A 21,325-nucleotide genomic window follows, 5' to 3' on the forward strand; every position below is an offset into this window, starting at 1 on the left:
AAGAGCTGGAGACTGCATTGATCACCAATGGCCAATAATTTAACAAATCATATCTATGTAATGAAACCTCCATAAAAACTCCTACACAACAGAGTTAAGAGAGCTTCTGGGTGGGTGCTCTAGAGGGCATGATGCTCTGAACCCCTCTCCTATACCTCCTATGCAACTCTTCCATTTGGCTGTTCCTGAGTTGTGTCCTTTATAATAAACTGGTAACAGTAAGTAAAACACTTTCCTGAGTTCTAAGTTGTTCTAACAAATTATTGAGCCTGGGGAGGGTGCTGGTAGGAACTCTTGACTTTGTAGCCAAGTTGGACAGAAGTGCTGGTAATCTGGGGACCTAATACTTTCAACTGGCATCTGAACTGGGGATAGTCTTGTGGGACTGAACACTGAAACCTGTGTAATCTGACAGTAACTACCCAGAGCTAATTGCACAACACCCAGTTGGCATCTGCAGAGAATCCGAGAATTAGTAGGTGTCAGAAGGAAAAAACACCTCTCACCCTTCCTGCTTTCCCCTCATTCTCTATGCCTCCAACCTGTGTAACTGGAAAAACAACATAAAAGTCTAAGTATAAATAAACAAGATGTCATGGAATCTCAGCTACTGATAAAGTGTCAACTTTAAAATGAGTGTGTAACACAGAATTGAACTCCAAGGGAACTTTTGCAACACAAACCCACGAGGGGTTTCCCTACAGTTTAGTGAAGTTGAAAAGTTAGTGTCGGGACCTCCCTGGTGGTACAGTGGTTAAGAATCCGGCTGCCAGTGCAGGGGACGCAGGGTCGATCCCTGGTCCGGGAGGATCCCACATGCCATGGAGCAACTAAGCCCGTGCACCACAACTACTGAGCCCACGTGCCACAACTACTGAAGCCCGCACGCCTAGAGCCCATGCTGTGCAACAAGAGAAGCCACCACACGGCAATGAAGAGTGGCCCCCACTCGCCACAGCTAGAGAAAGCCCACGCGCAGCAACGAAGACCCAACACAGCTAAAAATTAATTAATTAATTAATTAATTTAAAAAAAGAAAAGTTAAGTGTCTTAGAAATCCTAGTGTCCACTGTTTCCTGAAGATAAATCATTTGGGTCCCCTTTGAGATTTGGGACCTATCCACATATATAATATTTATCTCCAAATCAACTGTATTACTATAATTACTGGGGAAACTTTATGTTCCTACTTTAAGTAGAAAATCGGTGCCATTTGTTCAGTAGAAGGTATGCCTTACTTAGTTCATTAAAAAAATGTTAATGTTTAAATGTCTATCTAAATCAAATTCTGTTACCACCACCAGTGCTATACATGCCACACTTTGGAAAACAATGCCCTAAAATAATGCCCTAATCCACTGTGTGGGATGAAAGGGTAAGACCAGAAACAGAAGGCACCATCTGTGAAGTGCCCTGGGTTCGAGAACCAGGCTTCCTTCTGAAAAGACTGTTTTCAACTTTCTTTATAAAGGCACAAGTAACCACTAATCTCTACAGCGCTTTGATTCAGTTATAACAGAATACTAAAAAAAAAAAGTTCTTTTTATTACCAGGGCTTTCAACCAGTTAATGTTACTATGGGCAACTGCAGGGCTAGACAATTAGGCTCAGTTTTAAGGACAAAACACAGCCCTGGGATTTCTGAAAAGCACCATCACCAAATGCTATTGCTCTCCAGAGATGGACCATTTTATGTGACACACAATTACCATTGAAAGGGCACACCATTTCTTTATTCTCTTTTCTTAGCATTGTGGAGAGTCAGATGACAGAAAGTTTAAGAGAAACAGATTCTGGCGAAGGCTGTGACAAATAAAAAAACAAACATACAAAATAAAGCAAACATCAAAACTGCTCCTTGCTGGTAATTTTTCAACCTGTATTCCAGTAGGAATCAAAATCTGGAGAACAGGGATGAAAAAACAACCATGAAACAAATTCTAGGGACAAACATACCTACCTCATCCTGCTAAGCTTCCACCCTAATTAGCTTTCTGTTTCTGTGTACAGCCCAATCAGATGGGACAGGCCTCACACACCCAAAAACAGGGTGGGGACATGCCTTGAGTGCCCTGGTTCTCTTCAGTCTGATCCTTTTACTTGGTCTTAGGTGAAAGGGGCAGTAAAGCTGGGTTGCGCCTGACCTGGCTGAAGTCTGGCTGGAATTAGCACCTTTCAGTTATGGTCGATTAGTAGGGACTAGGGGCGGGCTCCTTGCCTCTGCCTTGCAGGAGATATGAATAGAAAAATGACAGATGGGACTTCCCTGATGGTCCAGTGGCTAAGACTCTGCGTTTCAAATGCAGGGGGTGCAGGTTTCATCGCTGGTCAGGGAACTCAGATCCTGCATGCTGCGTGGCCAAAAATTTTGTTTTTAACCTTTTTTTTTTTTTTCAGTTTGGTTGCACTGGGTCTTTAGTTGCAGCAGACGGGCTCCTTAGTTGCGGCTCGTGGGCTCCTTAGTTGTGACATGCAAACTCTTAGTTGTGGCATGCATGTGGGATCTATTTCCCTGACCAGGGATCGAACCCGGGCGCCCCGCATTGGGAGCATGAAGTCTTAACCACTGCGCCACCAGGGAACAGATAAAACAAAATAAAATTCTCAAAAAAAAAAAAAGAAAGAAAGAAAAAAAATGACAGATATCTTTTCCAGTGCAGGAAATGCTGCTCAGCCTAAGCTCCTGGGGCAAGGAGACTCATCACCCTTCACTGTGCCCTGCCTGGCACCCAGGTCAGAGCTGGCCTAGCATGGTCCTTGATAAACAACTAAAGAAAAGGTCTTGATCAGTTCCAGGGAGGATACAGGCAGAGGAAAAGAAGACTTGAGAATATGTCTACCCTCGAATCCCCAAACCCACCCCAGACCGGACACAACAAACTCCCCAACAACCCAAGCCACCACAACAAACATGGATCTGCTAATGCTCTTAAATGTTAAACGGGGGTCATCTTTTGCTGCCTTTCAAAATATTTTTCCTCCCAGTTGATATGAATTTTCTAATTCTTCCCAAGGGATTTGTCCCTTTTTGATCCTCAGTGCCTCTGTGCCTCTCGAGAATTTAAATGGGTCTTCTGGGGTTTCCAGAACCTCATGCACCTGCACTGCTTACTCCTTGGTATCTAGAAGCCATTTGGTTTCACAGAAGGCTTTCAAAGACTCCGTAGTTAAAGGTCAAAATTGACATTTGTAACAGTCAGGCACAAAGAAGATTTAATAAAGAGATATACTGTGTCCATACAGCAGAAGACCCAGTATTGTTAAGATGTGAATTCTCCTCAAATTGATCCACAGATTTAACACGTTCCCAATAAAAATCCTAGTGGGATTTTTGTTTTGTAGAAATTGACAAGATGAGTCTAAAATTTATATGGAAAAGGGGAAGGACCTAAAATAGCCAAAACAAAAAGAAACAAAGTTGGAAGTCTGACAATACCTGATTTCAATTTTTACTACATAGCTACAATAATCAAGACAGTGTAGCACCAGTGAAAGGATTAGCATATAGATCAAAAGAACAGAATACAGTCCAGAAATAGACCAACACATGTGGTCAACTGATATGTGACAAAGGGCCAAGGTTATTCAATGGAGAAAGGACAGCCTCTTCAATAAATGATTCTTGAAAAACTGTACATATGCAAAAACAAGATAAGCCTTGACCCATAACTCACACTGTATACAAAAATTTACATGAAATGCAACCATAGATCTAAATATAAACCTAAAAGTATAAAATTTCTAAAAGAAAACATAGGACAAAAATATTTGTGATTTCAGTTAGGCGAAGATTTCTTAGGTCACAACAAACACACAATTTTTAAAAATTGATAAATAGGATTTTATTAAAAATTTCTGTTCTTCCCAAGACTCTGGTAAAAAGAAATAATAATAAGACAAGCCACAGACTGGGAGAAAACATTTGCGAAACACATATCTGATAAAAGGCATATCCAAAATATATGAAGAACTCCTACAATTCAATAAGGGAAAAAAACAAACTTTTTTTTGTTAAGTGGGCAAAAGATTTTAACACACACTTCGTCAAAGATACAAATGGCAAATAAGCACATGAAAAGATGCATTAGGGAAATACAAAGTAAAAACACAATGAAATACCACTATCCACCTATTAGAATAGCCAAAAATAATCAAACCAAATCAAATACAATATCAAAACTGAAACGGAATACTCATACATTGCTGTTGAGAATACAAAATGGTACAGTCACTTTGGAAAATAGCCCTCTAATCCCATGCCTAGGTACTTACCCAAGAAAAATGAAAACATACAGCCACACCAAGACCTGTTAGCAAATGTTTATTGCAGCTTTATTCATAATCACTAAAATCTGTAATCAAACCTAAATGTCTATCATCTAGGTGAATGTCTGAACATGTTGTGGAACATCTATGTGATGGAATACTACTCAGCAACAAAAAGGGACGAATTAACGATACACACATTGATGAATCTCAAAAGCATTATCCGAAGTGCAAGAAGCCAGACACAAAGGCTACACACTGTATGATTCATTTATGACATTCCAGAAAAGGCAAAACTATAGAGACAGAAATCAGATCAGCAGTTGCCAACGGTCAGGGGTAGAAGGACGGGATTGATTACAAAGGGTCATTAGGGAATTTGAGTGGTGATGGAAATATTCTATATCTTAATTGTGGTGGTGATTACAAACTGTTTATATTTGTCAAAACTCAGACCTGTATACCTAAAAAGGTTCATTTTTCTGTATGTAAATTATACCTCACTAAACCCCCAGAAAAGAAGGCAAATATTTCATTTTTTAAATATAATTTATAGGGCTTCCCTGATGGCGCAGTGGTTAAGAATCTGCCTGCCAATGCAGGGGACACGGGTTCAAGCCCTGTACCTGGAAGATCCCACATGCCGCGGAGCAACTAAGCCCGTGCGCCACAAATACTGAGCCTGCACTCTAGAGCCCGCGAGCCACAACTACTGAGCCCGTGTGCTGCAACTACTGAAGCCCAAGTACCTAGAGCCCATGCTCCACAACAAAAGAAGCCACTGCAATGAGAAGCCTGCGCACCACAACTAAGAGTAGCCCCCGCTCGCCACAACTAGAGAAAGCCCGTGTGCAGCAACGAAGACCCAACACAGAGTCAATAAATAAATAAATAAATAAATAAATATTTTTAAATAAATAAATTAATATAATTTGTAAGTAACTGCACTTATGCAAGACTAATCAGCCATGGAAAATTCTGTATAGCTAGACCTTTCCATCAAGTAAACAGTTAAAACTGATGGTCTTAGACTTGGGGGGGGACAAGAGCTGTTGTGATTTTTAAAGAATCTCACAAGGGAATTCCTATCCTTAATTAACTGTTAAAGAAATGGTGGAGAGCCTTAGAGAGGTAGGTACCTTATATCAACAAGAAGGGGATCATTTTGCACATTTTTACCCCAACAGATAAATTTTTGAAGTCAATTATCATGTAACAAGCTTAATATTGCAAATGATCTTGGGCAAGCAGTTTCTGTTTCCTCATCTGTAAAAACTTAGCTGATCTAAAGAGTTCTCTGCATTGTAAAAGCTTAAAGCCTGACTTTCCTACCAGCATAATTTAGCTGAACCTCCAGGGGGCCACTGAACGCCCTCTGATCCAGGAAACCCGTGAACTCAAGAAAGGCAAACTCTACCTCTTCTAGAAACCTCCATTGTGTGTGTGGGGGGGGACGGGGGGCATTGGAAGGGTATAACATCTCCTGGATAGGGCATTTCCGCATCCAAATCCCACAACAACTTTGGAGCAAGGCAAGCATGGTGACTGCCATTTATAAGGAAAGGACTGCAGGATCAGAGTGCTGGGAAAACTCTGCCCCATGTCACATGATTAATATTCTTCAAATGGCTCCCCATGGCCCAGCCCCATCCTCCATCCTCCAATACTCATACCTGCCTAGGGGAGGGATGCTTTGGCAGTTTTTACTTTGTCTCTCTCCATCCCCACATCACTGCTGCTCACACACAGTGGCCCTCTGTAGGGCAGGCCTCTGGGCCTACTCAATAAGCTGATCAACTACTTCCACAGGGAGATGCTTCATAGGAACTCAGAGTTTCCCAAGAATGCCTCAAACATCTCCACCAGAAGGAAATAGGCAAAAGAAGTTTCCATGGTAGAATAAACTTGGAGCACTTAGCCTTTTCTCCTGCCTCCTGGATGTAGACAATCAGCACACCAAGGTCTCCCAGAAGTCTTTGCAGTAATGAAACCTGTTTCAACGTGGTTTCCAAACTAACTTGGCTGGGAAACTCTTTCACATAATACTTATTTACAAGTCACAGAGTTAGTGTTTCTGCACACACTTAGACCAACACTATTAACATCTTTGCATTTACACTTTTACTTTTTATAATGACCTTTTTAGAAATCTTTTCTTTCCAAGAAAAAAAGATACATGTAATATGCTAACATTTATGTAAAAATCAGAAAGGACATATCTATATGTGGTGCTTACCTAAGCAACCCATTAAGTTAAAATCAAATTAAAATAACAGGTACTTTAAAAAAAGTAATACTTTAAAAATATAAAAACATTCACAAGTGCATGTGTGCACACACACACAAACACCCCAGCCACGATCAACACCAAAGATAACACAGCGACTGTTAATATTTGGTGTTTGTGCTTTAGTCCAACTTGTCTATTTTTGCTTTTGCTGCCTGTGCTTTTGGAGTCATATTCAAGAAATCATTACAAGGCCTCTGTCACAAGGGTTTTTCTCTATTTTTTTTGGAGTTTTACACTTTCAGGTCTTATATTTAAGTCAATTATCATTGACTTAATTACCCAGCAGTGAAAGCACTGAGTCCCAACCACCCATCAATTACCCAGCAGTGAAAGCACTGAGTCCCAACCACCAGACGGCCAGGGAATTCCCATTGTTGTCTTTTTGATAATAGCCATTCTGACAGGTGTGAGGTGATATCTCACTGTGGTTTTGGTTGCATTTCCCTGATGATTAGTGATGTTGAACATCTTTGAATGTGTCTGTTGGCCATCTGTATGTCTTCTTTGGAAAAATGTCTATTCAGGTTCTCTGTCCATTTTTTAATTGAGTTGGTTTTTTTTGATGTTGAGTTGTATGAGTTCTTTGTATATTTTGGATATTACCCCTCATCAGATATATCATTTGCAAGTATATTCTCCCATTCAGTAGGCTGCCTCTTTATTTTGTTGATAGTTTCCTTTGCTGTGCAAAAGCTTAGTAGTTTGATGTAGTTTGTTTCCCTTGCCTAAGGAGACATATTCAAAAAAATAATGCTCTTTGACTGATATCAAAGAGTGTACTGCCTATGTTTTCCTCTAGGAGTTTTATGGTTTCAGGTCTTACATTTAATTCTTTAACCCATTTTCAGTTTATTTTTGTCATTTCTTTTTCTTTCTTTCTTTTTTTTTTTTAAGCTGTACCACATGTCATGTGGGAGTTTAGTTCCTCGACCAGGTATCGAATCCGTGCCCCCTGCAGTGAAAGCACAGAGTCTTAACCACTGGACCACCAGGGAAATCCCTCGAGTTTATTTTTGTAAATGGTGTGAGAAAGTAGTCTAGTTTGATTCTCATGCCTGTAGCTGTCCAGTTTTCTCAACACCATTTATTGAAGAGACTGTCTTTTCCCCATTGTATATGCTTGCCTCCTCTGTCATAGATTAACTGATCATATAAGCGTATTTCTGGGCTCTCTATTCTGCTCCATTGATCTATGTGTCTGTTTTTGTGCCAGTACTATACCATTTTGATTACTGTAACTTTGTAATATAGTTTGAAAGTGGGGAGCATGATACCTCCAGTTTTTTCTTCTTTCTCAAGATTGTCTTGGCTATTCAGGGTTGTCACTGAGACCTTGATAGAGAACACACTGAATCCGTAGATCACTTTGGGTGGCATGGACATTTAAAAAATATTAAGTCCTCCATTCCATGAACATTACCTTAAATTAACCTTAATTAACATAACAAAGGCTATATAAGAAAAGCCCACAGCTCATATCATAATCAATGGGAAAAAACTGAAAGCTTTTCCTCTAAGATCAGAAACAAGACAAGGATGCCCACTCTCACCACTTCTATTCAACATAGTCCTGGAACTCCTAGCCAGAGCAATTAGGCAAGAAAAAGAAATAAAAGTCAGCCAAATTGGAAAGGAAGAAGTAAAATTATCTATTTGCAGATGACATGATCAAATATGAAGAAAACCCTAAAAACCCCACAAAAAAAACTGTTAAAATGAATCAACAAATTCATTAAAGTTGCAGGATATAAAATCGACATGCAAAAATTAGTTGCCTTTCTATTTACTAACAAAGAACTATTTGAGAAGGAAATTAAGAAAATAATTCCATTTGCAATAGTACCAAAAGAATAAAATCCTTAGGAATAAATTTAACTAAGGATGTGAGAGACTTGTACACTGAAAACATTGATGAAAGATAAGAAATAAATGGAAACATAGCTTGGTGCTTGTACTTTACAAAGTGTTTTCACGATAGTATCTCATTTGAGCCTGATGCCAATGCTGTGAAGTAGAAAGGGCAGGTAGAAGGCTTGCCAACAGACAAGGCAACCGAGGCCCCAAGAGGACTGGATGAGAAGCTGGTTATTCATCAGATTAGTGACAGAGGGTTAGATCTTGGGTGTCCTGCATGGCCTTTGGGCTCTTTCTACGGCCTTACTCAGATGATAGAGTAACCACTTAATGAGCACCAAGGGCATAAACTGCAGTGGACCACAGGGGTTATGTAACCCCATCAAAGGCACCGCCAGTGCAGGCAACAATCTCTATGGAAGATAATACACACATAAGGCTGGGAAACATCTACACTGTATCATGTTAAATAGGATTATAAAAGTAATCACACACACATACATGTACTCTACTGCTTGATACTCTTCAGTGGCCTGAGGCTTAAATCCACATTCCTATTCCTCAGTATAGCAGTCAAGGCCTGTCACAGGCCAGCCCCTCTCCAGGCCCTTCATGCCACTGCCTACCTCCCATTCCATGCTCTGGCTGTGCTCGGCTGCTTGTGTTTCCTCATGTGGGCCATGCCCAGGGACACATGCCCTCTCCCCACCTCTTCTTAAAATGTGCTTCTCGGGCTTCCCTGGTGGCGCAGTGGTTGAGAGTCCGCCTGCCGATGCAGGGGACACGGGGTTTGTGCCCCGGTATGGGAAGATCCCACATGCCGCGGAGCGGCTGGGCCCGTGAGCCATGGCCGTTGAGCCTGCGCGTCCGGAGCCTGTGCTCCGCAACGGGAGAGGCCACAACAGTGAGAGGCCCATATACCGCAAAAAAAAAAAAAAATGTACTTCTCATCAAGCTAACATCCACTTATTCTTTCCATCTTAGTTCAGGCATCATTTTCTCCTGGAACATGCACGCGTGCACACATGCATGGGACTCTTGGTCAGCTGTCCTTCTATCGTTCCGTATGATTCTGTATCATTTACTTGTCCATCTGACCCCTAGTCTATGAGCTCCTTGAGGTCAGGGCATGAGCCTTTTGTCCCTCTGAATTGTGTATGCACAGGGCCAGGCACACAGTAAAGGCTCAATGCATACCTAACAAATGACTGTGCGAGCTCGGAGGCCCAGCATGGAGCGCTCCAACAGCCTCGCGACTTCAGACGCTTTGCAAAGCGGGATGCTATTAAAGAATCAAGATGTCTGGGAAGGAATAAGGGGAAGGTGCAACTTCCCTGATGGTGGAAAATATCTTAAGCAACTTCAGTGTGAGCCTTTGTCTGTTCTTCCCTGGGCCTCCTGACACAGGTGACTGGCAGGCTGATCTAGCCACAGGTTAGTGCCAAGCCAGGGGTTGGAAAACCTGAGCCAGTCAACAAAGCCAAAGTGAGCAGTGGACTGTTCACAGCTGAAGACCCAGAGGCCCAGAGAAATGAGGTGACTGACCTGAAGGCTCCCTGAAACTTAGCAGTAGGGTTAGTTCCAAAATCAGGCATCGGAATCCCAGTTCAGGGTTCTCTCTACAGCACCAGGCATACTTTGGATCTGAGGTAAGGCTCAAAGGGCTGTGGACCTGACCAGCACCACGGGTCTTACATAGGACAGGAAGCACATGACAAAAGGACAGACAGAGATCTTGAACATAAACATGTGCTAGACCAGCAACAATCAGCACAGGTCCCAGCGGAGATAGGCTATCAAGAGAATGAGAATCCAGAGACACATTTTCTTCTCCCTCCGTGCTAAAGATTCCCATGTGTTTGCTGCTTTCCTGACTTTGACTCTGGACAAGGCACAGGCTGAATGCCTCAGGTACCTTATCTTCAAAATAACCTGCAAAGCAGCTATTAGATCCTCATTTGTACCTATGAAAACAATAGAGCTGAGAGGGCTAAGTATTTAGCTCAAGGTCACAGAGCTAGTAAGTGGCAGGGCAGGAATTTGAACCTGAGTTTTCTCTACTAACCAAAGTGGCTTTGGGTGATCAGGAAACTTTAAACTACAGCTTTCAGTGACTCTTCAAGTCTCAGTTTTGCTGTCTGCAATTGAAGATAATTTTGTGCTGGTGTTCTTCAGTAGTAATCCATGTGAGATCCACAGGGGTATTTAAGAGGCTCAGTGCACGGTACAATGAAAGAAGGAAGATGACCATGTTTTAAAACAAACAGTCTGGGGCTTCCCTCGTGGTGCAATGGTTGAGAGTCTGCCTGCTGATGCAGGGGACACGGGTTTGTGCCCCGGTCCAGTCCGGGAAGATCCCACATGCCGCGGAGCGGCTGGGGCTGTGAGCCATAGCCGCTGGGCCTGCGCGTCCGGAGCCTGTGCTCCGCAACAGGAGAGGCCACAACAGTGAGAGGCCCGCGTGCCGCAAAAAAAAAAAAACAAAAAACAGTCTGGAGCTGACCACCAAACTTTCTGGGACATTCATCCCTCAGCCAGCAGCAGAGGTAAGAATGGAAGTGTCTGAAACTCAAGGATGACTCAATAGTTTGCTTTTCCTTGGAGAGCAACAGACATGTAAATATACCCAGTGCTGGAGATCCTACTCATGGCAGACATGGGAGAAACTGAAGAGCACCCATCTCAGGCACCCAGTAGAGGGAACAGCATGCAAAGACAGCCTATGTGAGAGCCCAGTTTGTTCAGAACACAGCACCCAGGTCTGGCTGAAGGGAAGTGTGATGGTCAGTCTTATATGTCAGCCTGGCTAAGCTACAGCTCCCGTTACTCAATCAAATGCTAACCCAGGCTTTGCTGTGAAGCTATTTTATAGATGTGATTAAAGGCTATAATCAATTAACCTAAATAAGAGAGATGATTCTACATAATCTAGGCTTCCATCAGTTGAAAGGGCTTAAGAGAAGAACTGAGGCTCCCCAAAAGAAGAAACTCCACACATGCCCAGCGGCCTTGGCTTGTGCCTGTGAGTTCCAGCCTGTCCCTCCTGATGGCCAGACCTACAGATTTGGGACTTGCCTTGCCAGACCTCACAATCATGCAAAGCCAATTCCTTGTAATAAATCTCTTAATATATATCTCACACTGGTTCTGTTTCTCTGATTGATCCCTAACTGATATAGGAAGACAGGCACGTCTCAGTAGGTGGGGATAAAGGGGAAGCTCAAGCTGGACCTGGATTAGAGAGCCCTGCAGTGCATGTTAAAGGCTCTGGACGTTTCCTGAAAAGATAAGGGGAGAAGCAGAAGGGATTCCAGCAGATGAAGAGCAGAATCAGATCTGCATTTTAGATGCTGTGAGTCTGTCTCCCTGTAGGATGGTGAATGAACTGGAGTATACAGGGCAAGACAGGAGGTGGCACCACAAAAAGGGAGGAAGCTGGAGCCATAATTCAGGGAGGAAATGGTGAGATCTTGGTTGGACAAAGGCCTAGCAGTGGAAGTGGAGAGAAAGGGGGTGGGTTGGAGAGAAAGGGGTGGGTTGGAGAGAAACTGAGGCGTTAAGCCTCGTAGAACTTGGTGACCTACTGGCTGGGGATGAGGGAGAGTGAAGAGGACTCCAAGCTGATTTTCAGGTTGATGGTGCTTTTCATCCAGCTGGACCTCAACGCTACATGGCAGCAACTAGAGGTGTCATCTCTCATGCACCAGCTGCCAAATCAAAACATGAAGCCAAGGACACTCATTAACTACCCAGATGCTACATACAGATCATCCAGCTTGATAACAAAAATATGCCTACAAGACACCCTGTTGTGAGCCCTTTGTCTCTTTTAGACTGAATCCTTCAGCTGCCCCTGTGCAGAATAAGGTAAAAGGCAACATCTGGCAGAACAAAGCCAGAAAAACATGGCTGGAAAGATTCTGGGTAGGAAGGAGGGAGGTGAGAGCAGGGGCATGCTCAGAGCAGCTGTTTCTGCCATTTCCCAGACCTTGGAGTAGACCAAAGGCCTGGTGGGAATCTGATAGCCTCAGGGGGAGAGTGAGTGCTGGGGCTCTGGCTGGTGAAAAATACCAGAGCTTCCACAGGAACCCTGGGAGAACTGGTGGTGAATAGAGAGGAAGACAAGAAACCCAAGCAACACCACCCACATCACAGCTTTGACTCCATTTTCTGTCTGCAAAATGGGCAGAGTTATTCCACTTACCACCGAACAGGAGAAAAGGGATAATCAAGCTAGAAAAGACTTGGAAAAAATACCAAGGTCTGTCTGGGAGAAGGAAGAGATGGAACAGAGGCATTTGTTTTAGTGACTGGCTAAATGATCTTGTCATGATCATTAGTTTCTTTATGGTCATGACTTTTTTTTTTTTGGCTGCATTGGGTTTTCACTGCTGTGCACAGGCTTTCTGTAGTTGCGGCGAGCAGGGGCTACTCTTCGTTATGGTGCACTGGCTTCTCACTGCGGTGGCTTCTCTTGTTGCAGAGCACGGGCTTTAGGCGCACGGGCTTCAGTAGTTGTGGCAGGTGGGCTCAGTAGTTGTGGCTCGTGGGCTCTAGAGCGCAGGCTCAGTAGTGGTGGCACATGGGCTTAGTTGCTCCGCAGCATGTGGGATCTTCCCGGACCAGGGATTGAACCCGTGTCCCCTGCACTGGCTGGCAGATTCTTAACCACTGCACCGCCAGGGAAGTCCCATGGTCATGACATTTTAAAAGAGGAAAAGACAGGACCTAAAAACATTCATTAATGAGGTTTTGTTTCTAATAAGGGTGGACAAGATGCTACTAGACTAACCCTCTTGAAAATAACAACCATAACCTTTGGACAAAATAGAAAAGCTTTTACCTGAAGGTACTGAAAAGCAAACAAAATCAGGTAGAAACCGGAGGGGTGGTCCTTTTGGAAGGAAATGGCAATGGATAAGTTTCCCATTTCTTTTTATAGCTCTTCACCTAAAGGCAGGCTCCATTAGGAGCCAGGCCAGGAGGCTAAAACTTTGGTAGAAACCCAAAAGCCGGTCTTACTGGCTTAAAGAATCTAAGGCCACTCTGGAGCAGCTACAACAGCAAGAAAGTGATGCTGGAAAGGACTGAGCCAAGGAGGTGGAGCCCCAAAGTCTGCATATAAACTCAGTCTGACTCTATGGCTGAACTATGAACTATGGGAGGGCATAACCTCCTTACTTTAAGAGATTTTAGCTGCCATTTACTACAGGGGAAACAGAGTTCAGAGATTTGAGCCCAGCCACATTAACTGCCTGATAAACAGAAAAATCAAACTCTACAGAGGAACATAACAATCCAGAGTCTCTAAAACATATCACTCATAATGTCAGAGATACAATCCACAGTACTAAACAACACAGAAACAGGAAAATGCGAACCATTCAAAAGAAAAGGCAACCAATGAGACTGACCCTGAGATGACTGAGATATTAGAATGACAAGGATTTTTATAGAAGCTGGTATAACTATGCTGAAAGATTTAAAAAGAAAACATACTTGTAATGAACAAATTGGAAATCTCATCAGAGAAACAAATTATTAAAAAATAACCAAATGGGGGCTTCCCTGGTGGCGCAGTGGTTGAGAGTCCGCCTGCCGATGCAGGGGACACGGGTCCGTGCCCCGGTCCGGGAAGATCCCACATGCCGCGGAGCGGCTGGGCCCGTGAGCCATGGCCGCTGAGCCTGGGCGTCCGGAACCTGTGCTCTGCAACGGAAGAGGCCACAACAGTGAGAGGCCCGCGTACCGCAAAAAAATAAAATAAAATAAAAAATAACCAAATGGGATCTACCCAAGAATAAAAATATATGTCCACACACAGACTTGCAGCATATGTTCATAGCAGCATTATTCATAGTGGCCAAAAAGTGAAACCAACCCAAATAACCATCCACTGATGAACAGATAAGCAAAACGTGCTATATCCATACAATTAATATTATTCAGCCATAAAAATGAATGAAGTACATATGATACAACACAAATGAACCTTGAAAACATTATGCTAAGTGACATATACCAGATACAAAAGATCACATTTACGTGTGATTCCATTTACATGAAATGTCCAGAATAGGCAAATTCATAAAGACAGAAGGTAGATTCGTGGTTGGCAGGGGCTCAGGGGAGGGGAAAATGGGGATAAATTGCTAGTGGGTACAGTGTTTCTTTTGGGGGTAATGAAAATGTTTTGGAATTAGATAATGGGGATGATTGCATAACATTCTGAATATACTAAAACCCAATGAATTGTATACCTTAAAATGGTTAATTTTGGGCTTCCCTGGTGGCGCAGTGGTTGAGAGTCCGCCTGCCGATGCAGGGGACACGGGTTCGTGCCCCTATCCCGGAAGATCCCACATGCCGCGCAGCGGCTGGGCCCGCGAGCCATGGCCGCGGAGCCTGTGTGTCCGGAGCCTGTGCTCCGCAACGGGAGAGGCCACAGCAGTGAGAGGCCCGCGTACAGCAAAAAAAAAAAAAAAAAAAAAAAAATGGTTAATTTTATATGTGAATTAAAAGGTAAGGTAAAAAACATTATGGGAAACTGGGTGATGAATATAAAGCTCTGTACTATCTTTGCAATTTTTCTTTAAATATAAAATTACTCCAAGGACTTCCCTCGCGGTCCAGTGGTTAAGACTCTGCGCTCCCAGTGCAGGGGGCACAGGTTGGATCCCTGGTCAGGAAACTAAGATCTCACATGCCTTGTGGCACAGAATAGAATAGAATAGAATAGAATAATTCCAAAATAAAACGTTTATTTTAAAGTAATTCTATATATCATAGCATCCAAAAACATTCTTAGGAACATAAATTAAAAAATATATTCAAGACCTGTACACTTAGAAGTACAAACCATTGCCAAGAGAAATTAAGAACACTCAAGCAGAGTTATACCATGTTCATGAATTGTTAAGATGTCAATTCTCCCCAAATAAGGGTGACCAATCATCCCAGTCTGCCTGGGATGGAGGGGGTTCCCAAGATGCAAGAATATCATTTCTAAAACCAAGGCAGTTTGGGGAAAACCAGGATGAATTTTGCATCTAACTTCAAAGTGATCTACTGTTTCAATACAATCCCAATTAAAATCTCAGCTGTTTTTTCTTTTTTTTTTTTAGAAATTGACAAGCTGATTCCAAAATTTATGTGGAAAAACAAAGAACCTAGAGTAGCCAAAACAATTTGGAGAAAGAACAAAGTTGGAGGACTCACAATATCTGATTTCAAGTCTTACTAAAAAGTACAGTAAGTACGGTATTGGGTGAAAGGATAGACTCAAGATGAATGGAAATAGACCCTCACGTATATAGTAAACTGATTTTCAACAAAATTACAAAGGAAATTCAATGAGAAAGGCTAGTCTTTTCAACAAATTGTCATGAACAACTGGACACCCATATGACGAAAAAAAACCCCAAAAACTTCAAACTACAATTCATACCATTCACACAAATAACTCTAATGGATCATAGACGTAAATATTGAACCATAAAACTATAAAACTTCTAGAAGAAAACACAGGAGAAAATCTTTGGGGCATGCAAATTAAAACTACAAGATACCACTATATACCACCGGAATAGCCAAAATTAGAAAGACCGACAACATCAAGTGTTGACAATGATGTGGAGCAACCAAAATGTCTCATTTCATGGGTAGGAGTGTAAAATGGTACAACCACTTTGGAAAAAGGTGTCATAAAACTAAACATAACCCACTCAATGAGTCAGCAATCCCTCTCCTAAGTAAGGACCCAAAAGAAATAAAAGCTTAAAAAATGTGTACACAAATATTCATAAAAAGCTTTTTCATAACAGCCATATTGGAAACATCCCAGGAGTTCATCTAGGGGTAAATGAATAAATGGTGGTATATTAATAGAATGGAATTCTACTCAGCAATAAAAAGGAACAAATTAGTAATGCAACAGAGATGAATCTCAGAAACATGAAGCTGAGTGAAAGAATCCTCACACAAAAGAGTACATAGTATATGATTCCATTTACTTGAAGCTCTTGAACAAGCAAAATTAATTTACGGTTTAAAAAATCAGAATAGTGGTTACTTCTGAGGGTGGGGGAAGAGCTGACTGGGAGGGGGCAAGAGGGAACTTTCTAGAGTAATGGTAATGTTCTAAATCCTGCTGGAAACTTGGGTTACACTCATGTATATTACTTGAAAAATGCATAAAATGCTACACTTATGATTTGTGCATTTCACTAAATGCAAATTTCACTTTAAAAATTCCATTAGCTACTAAACCCAACAGAATGCCCTACTGCCAATTCATGATAGGACTTCAGAAACAAGGAAGAATAGGAGTTGGACAATTCCCTCTGCTCAGCATCTCTACACACTCCCCTTGGACACTCCCCAAATCAGATAAGGATAAGTCATTTGCCCAACTCTTGTACCATCAGGCACCAGGTACCCTTGAGCTGTTCTTCTCCCAAACAAGATCCCCAAATAGATTCTGAAATTTATACCTAGTATAAAAGAGTGATTGGCCTCTACTCTTCCTGGGCACTTGTTTTTGTTTTTGTTTTGCAGCACCGTGTGGCACGTGGGATCTTAGTTCCCTGACCAGGGATCAAACCCGTGCCCCATGCAGTGAGAGCGTGGACTCTTAACCACTGGACGGCCAGGGAAGCCCCTCAACTATCCCCTCTTGAACTGAATATGAAATAAACAGGCCGACTCCATTTTCTCTGAGAACACATGCAACTCTAATTGAAAGATACATTAAAACATAGAAAAAAATGAGAACAGTACCTAGCAGATGAATACATTAATGAAGCAAGTATTTTGAAGAAGCCACAGGCTTTTTTCTTTTTTTCTTTTCTCAGCCCCGCTGTACAGCTTGCAGGATCTCCGTTCCTCGACCCGGGACTGAACCCAGGCCACGGCAGTGAAAGCCCAGAATCCTAACCACTAGGCCATCAGGGAACTCCCCACAGGCATTTTTATTTTTATTTTCTTTCAATGAAAAAAGATGAAAGGCCACACCGAGCCTTTCATCTAAAAGAGTGGGGATACCTCAGCTATAAATTTCAAGGAACAAACTACTTTGGCCAAGTAGCCATCCCTCCCTTACCCCAGGAGGCCATGATTAACCTTTCAACTCCCCAGTGGGTGTGGCCCTCTAGCAAGAACAGATTCACCCAAACAAACACAGGTGTCCCCCACCTGTACCACCTGCAGTGGCTCAGCCTGGGAAGCAGAGGACTCCCTCCAGCTTCCAGAGCTCAACCCTTTCATTTGTTAAGGTCATTTGCTAATTTAAAAAAAAAAAAGAGAAACAGAAAACACTTGAGGACTAGAGCACAAAAGAAGAGTTAGCTCCTGGTGATCCTGCTAAAGATCCTTTGTCCCCTTTTTAGGGAAATGCTGTCAGCCTGGAAACTATTTTTCTCATCAGAGTAAAGCTGAGGTAGAGAAAGTGAAGAGGGAAAGAAGAGGCACAAAACATGGAGAAAACATAAAGTCCTGCAGACCTTAAATTCAGGTCTGTCCCTGGGGCTCAGGTTGCTCCTGTCTGCTCGGCCACGGCGCTCCTTCCTCATATCTTACGAGGCCTCCATGAGCCCCAGGTCCAGAAGCCCAGGAGAAGGACCCGTGGAGCACAGTGGGTTTATAAAGCTGATGACCACCCCACCTCCCCTCCCTGCATTTTCTCTGAGCAGATAAGCAACATTCCCTACGCCCAAATGCTCTTATGTAGGAGTGAGCCTTAAAAAACAAAACAACAACAAAATCTATAGCAAAGAGACCAAATTGATCTGACCAAATTGATTCTTTTGTCTTTTTCTAGAATTTTGCTCTTTCCCACAAAGTAACAGCAAGAGTGGAATGAGAACCTGCAATAGTTCTCAGCTGGTCTTCCTTGCCTTCCTGGATACCCATTTTAGCCTCTGGAAGCCAATAATGCCAGATTTGGGAAAGCAAGCAGACTGAAACTTCCAGTTTCTTTGGGAGAAGTCAGCTCCTCCTGCCTTCAGCACCTTCTGGGACTCTTAAGATGACCCAAGAGCTGCACTGATGCCTCCTCTCCTTTGATCTGACCCAAGGACCCCCAAGTGAGAGTAGTAATTAGCAACTCTATTCAAAACAAACCTCCCTCCCCATGTGCATCCACCGACTAGCATCAAATAAGATCTTTCCCTGTTTTGCTCCTCAAAATGTCCTAAGAGCTGGTTTTGTACAAATTACAGCTAAATGTCCAAATTCTTATCAGGACTCTGTTAAAAACCTCAAAATCATTCCTGCCAAGAGCCCCACATCAGGGGAGATGACCCAGTGTAAAGACCACTGTATTGCACACTCCACCGACTACAGTGTCCATCACATCCTGAATTGTGCAATAAGGCAGCACTACCTAGTGGGTGGAGAATCAGAGTACTTGATAATACGTTCACGTTGTCCACTGCATCTTTCAGATGGCAGAACACAGGGCCAACCCAGGAACCAGCATTCACCACTGCTGGCTGGACCCCAGGTGGTGGCATCACGGCTGCCTCTGGCTTAGCACAGGCCCTCTCTATTTCACCCTCAGGTCCAGACCCCAAGCCCATCCACTCCCTCTCTGCAATGTACTCTACGCTCACCCTCTGAAAGGGGGTGGGGGAACGAGAGAATGCAACCACTAATTCAAACCAGAAAAACCCGAGGACACAGAACTGAAAAGAGTTTTTCATCCAGTCTGTCCGAAAAACCCCTTCCCCTTTAAGAATTTTGGCTTGGCTACTTGGCTCACCGCTGTCAACGCCAGAAACCTATTTTCTTCACTCACTCCTGCAAATAAAAGGAAGTGAAATGTGTGCATGTGGCTTTGCAACTGAGCTCTTTTTTGCGCTTAAGGGAAGAAAGGTGGGGGTCGGGGGTAGAGGTACCACATAGAACTGGATGCATGGAGGTGAGAAGCCAAGGTGTAACCTCACTGGCCTGGGATGTGGAGACGTCATCTCTGACTAGATAATACACAACATCAAGTGCCTCATGCTACCCTGCTGCTTTACACCTGGGGACTAAAACAGATGTTTTTTATTTGCTGTTCCTTCTCCTCCCCCTCCTCCTAGGATGATTTATGGGCTGAGACAGAGAGGGGTTGCTTGGTAGGTGTCAAAATTTGGGGCTGGAACAACTGGTGACTTGTCAACAGCACACCATCAAATGGTCCTCACCACCCCACTAAATGCAGACAGAACCAGCCTGTGACAAGGAGCTGACACCCACCTGAGTTTAGTAGGTTAACAGAGACCACTTGGCGGTGCAGTGGTTTAAGTTCTCAAATGAGAAGCTATTTTATACAAGCAAAAAGCTGCTGTCTGTCTCCTAACAAACGGGCTCTCTGAAAAGATTGGAAAGGAGGAACTCTCTCTATTTAGGTAATGGGATGGGATGTGTCCACAGCGCCATTTGTTATTTCTTTTTCCCTAGCAGTTAACAACCCCAAACCTTCCGCTAGGCCCTGATCCAAGACCACCACAGCATCCAGTACAGCAGGGCAGGAAAACCACAGCCTGTAGTCCGCTCCTAGTCTGTCATTTGAAACAAACAAACAAATGGACTTCCCTGGTAGTGCAGTGGTTGAGAATCTGCCTGTCAATGCAGGGAACGTGGGTTCGGGCTGGTCTGGGAAGATCCCACATGCTGCTGAGGAACTAAGCCCGTGAGCCACAACTACTTAAGCCCGCGCGCCTAGAGCCTGTGCTCCACAACAAGAGAAGCCACCGCAATGAGAAGCCCGCGCACCACAACGAAAAGTAGGCCCCGCTCGCCACAACTAGAGAAAGCCCGCACGCAGCAATGAAGACCCAACGCAGCCAAAAATTAATTAATTAATTAATTAATTATTTTAAAAAGCCAGTTCACAATCGGTAGAATCTGGCCAGCCCCTGGTGCACCCTTCCTAAGCACCCCCATGGAGCCGAGACAGAGGCCCCTGTCTCCTGACCGCAACTCTGTCTCCCCGGGCCCAAAACCTCTTTCCCTAGAGCATCACTTTTGCAAGTAGAAAGTTCCTTCGACCAGGACCCTGTGCACTCCACTGGCTGAAAGAGTTGAGGAATGGAGTCACACTGGAGTCGGCTCAGGGCAGCGCCCAGGCATATCTTAAGAGGCTTCGAAGCTCCTGTGTGCCAGCAAGAGGGAATGTCTTAGGAGTACGGCCCTCCTCCAGCCACTCAGTCTGTCCTCCCAACCCCTCGGCCCCCACCGCCACCTCCCGCTCCCCAGCGTTGAGCCTCGGGCGCACGCAACCCGGTGGCCGGGGCTCGGTCCCGCAGCTCGCGCGGAGCGCCCTCCCCTCTGGGCCCCACACTCACCCACCGCCCGGATGCGGAAGCCGCGCGGCGGGCGCAGCGCCCGACGGCACCAGGCGTCGCGCAGCACCTGCAGGCTGGCCGGAGGCGCGTGAACCAGCAGCACCCCGCGCCGCAACCAGCCCTGGAAGGCCAGCCGCGAGGCGGCGCGCGCCAGCCGCGAGTTCCAGAAGCAGCGTGTGTTGGCGCGGCAGAAGGCGCGAAACACCGCACGCCCGCCCGGCTCCTCCGCGCCCCCCGCCGCCTCCTGCGCCTCCAGCCTGCAGAGCACGAGCGCCAAGGAGCCCGGCGCCAGTTGCACGGGCCGGGCCATGCTGCCTCGGCGGCCAGGGCCCGCAGCCTAACGCATCGCCGGGCTCGGCAACCGCGCTGCACCGGCGGCTGCGGCCGACGGGAGGGATCAGCTTACTGTGCTCGGCGCCGGCTGCCAGGAGAACGGGACTCCAGGGGGCGGGGCCGATGTACGCGCCAGGCCGGGGGTGGGGCGGGACTTGCAGGCTGGGACGGCCACCGCTCTCCCTCCGCAGGAGCCCAATAGTGGTCTCCAGGCGCTAAGTTCCCAGGTCATTCTCCACACCCCAGCCAGGTC

At 44.5% G+C, this 21,325-nt stretch overlaps 1 protein-coding gene across 1 annotated transcript in view; it reads right to left on the reverse strand.

The window, feature by feature from the left end:
• Positions 1-21,078, reverse strand: part of STOX1 (storkhead box 1) — a 51,903-nt gene extending 30,825 nt beyond the window's left edge. Inside the window, exon 1 of the mRNA XM_081227685.1 lies at positions 20,740-21,078. Coding sequence (XP_081083811.1) covers positions 20,740-21,049 — 310 coding nt within the window. The 5' untranslated portion in view covers positions 21,050-21,078. The remainder of the gene's footprint in view (positions 1-20,739) is intronic.
• Between the last annotated feature and the right edge of the window lie 247 nt (positions 21,079-21,325).

Source organism: Mesoplodon bidens, assembly GCF_964165515.1.
Source record: "Mesoplodon bidens genome assembly, chromosome: 1".
NCBI lineage: Eukaryota > Metazoa > Chordata > Mammalia > Artiodactyla > Ziphiidae > Mesoplodon > Mesoplodon bidens.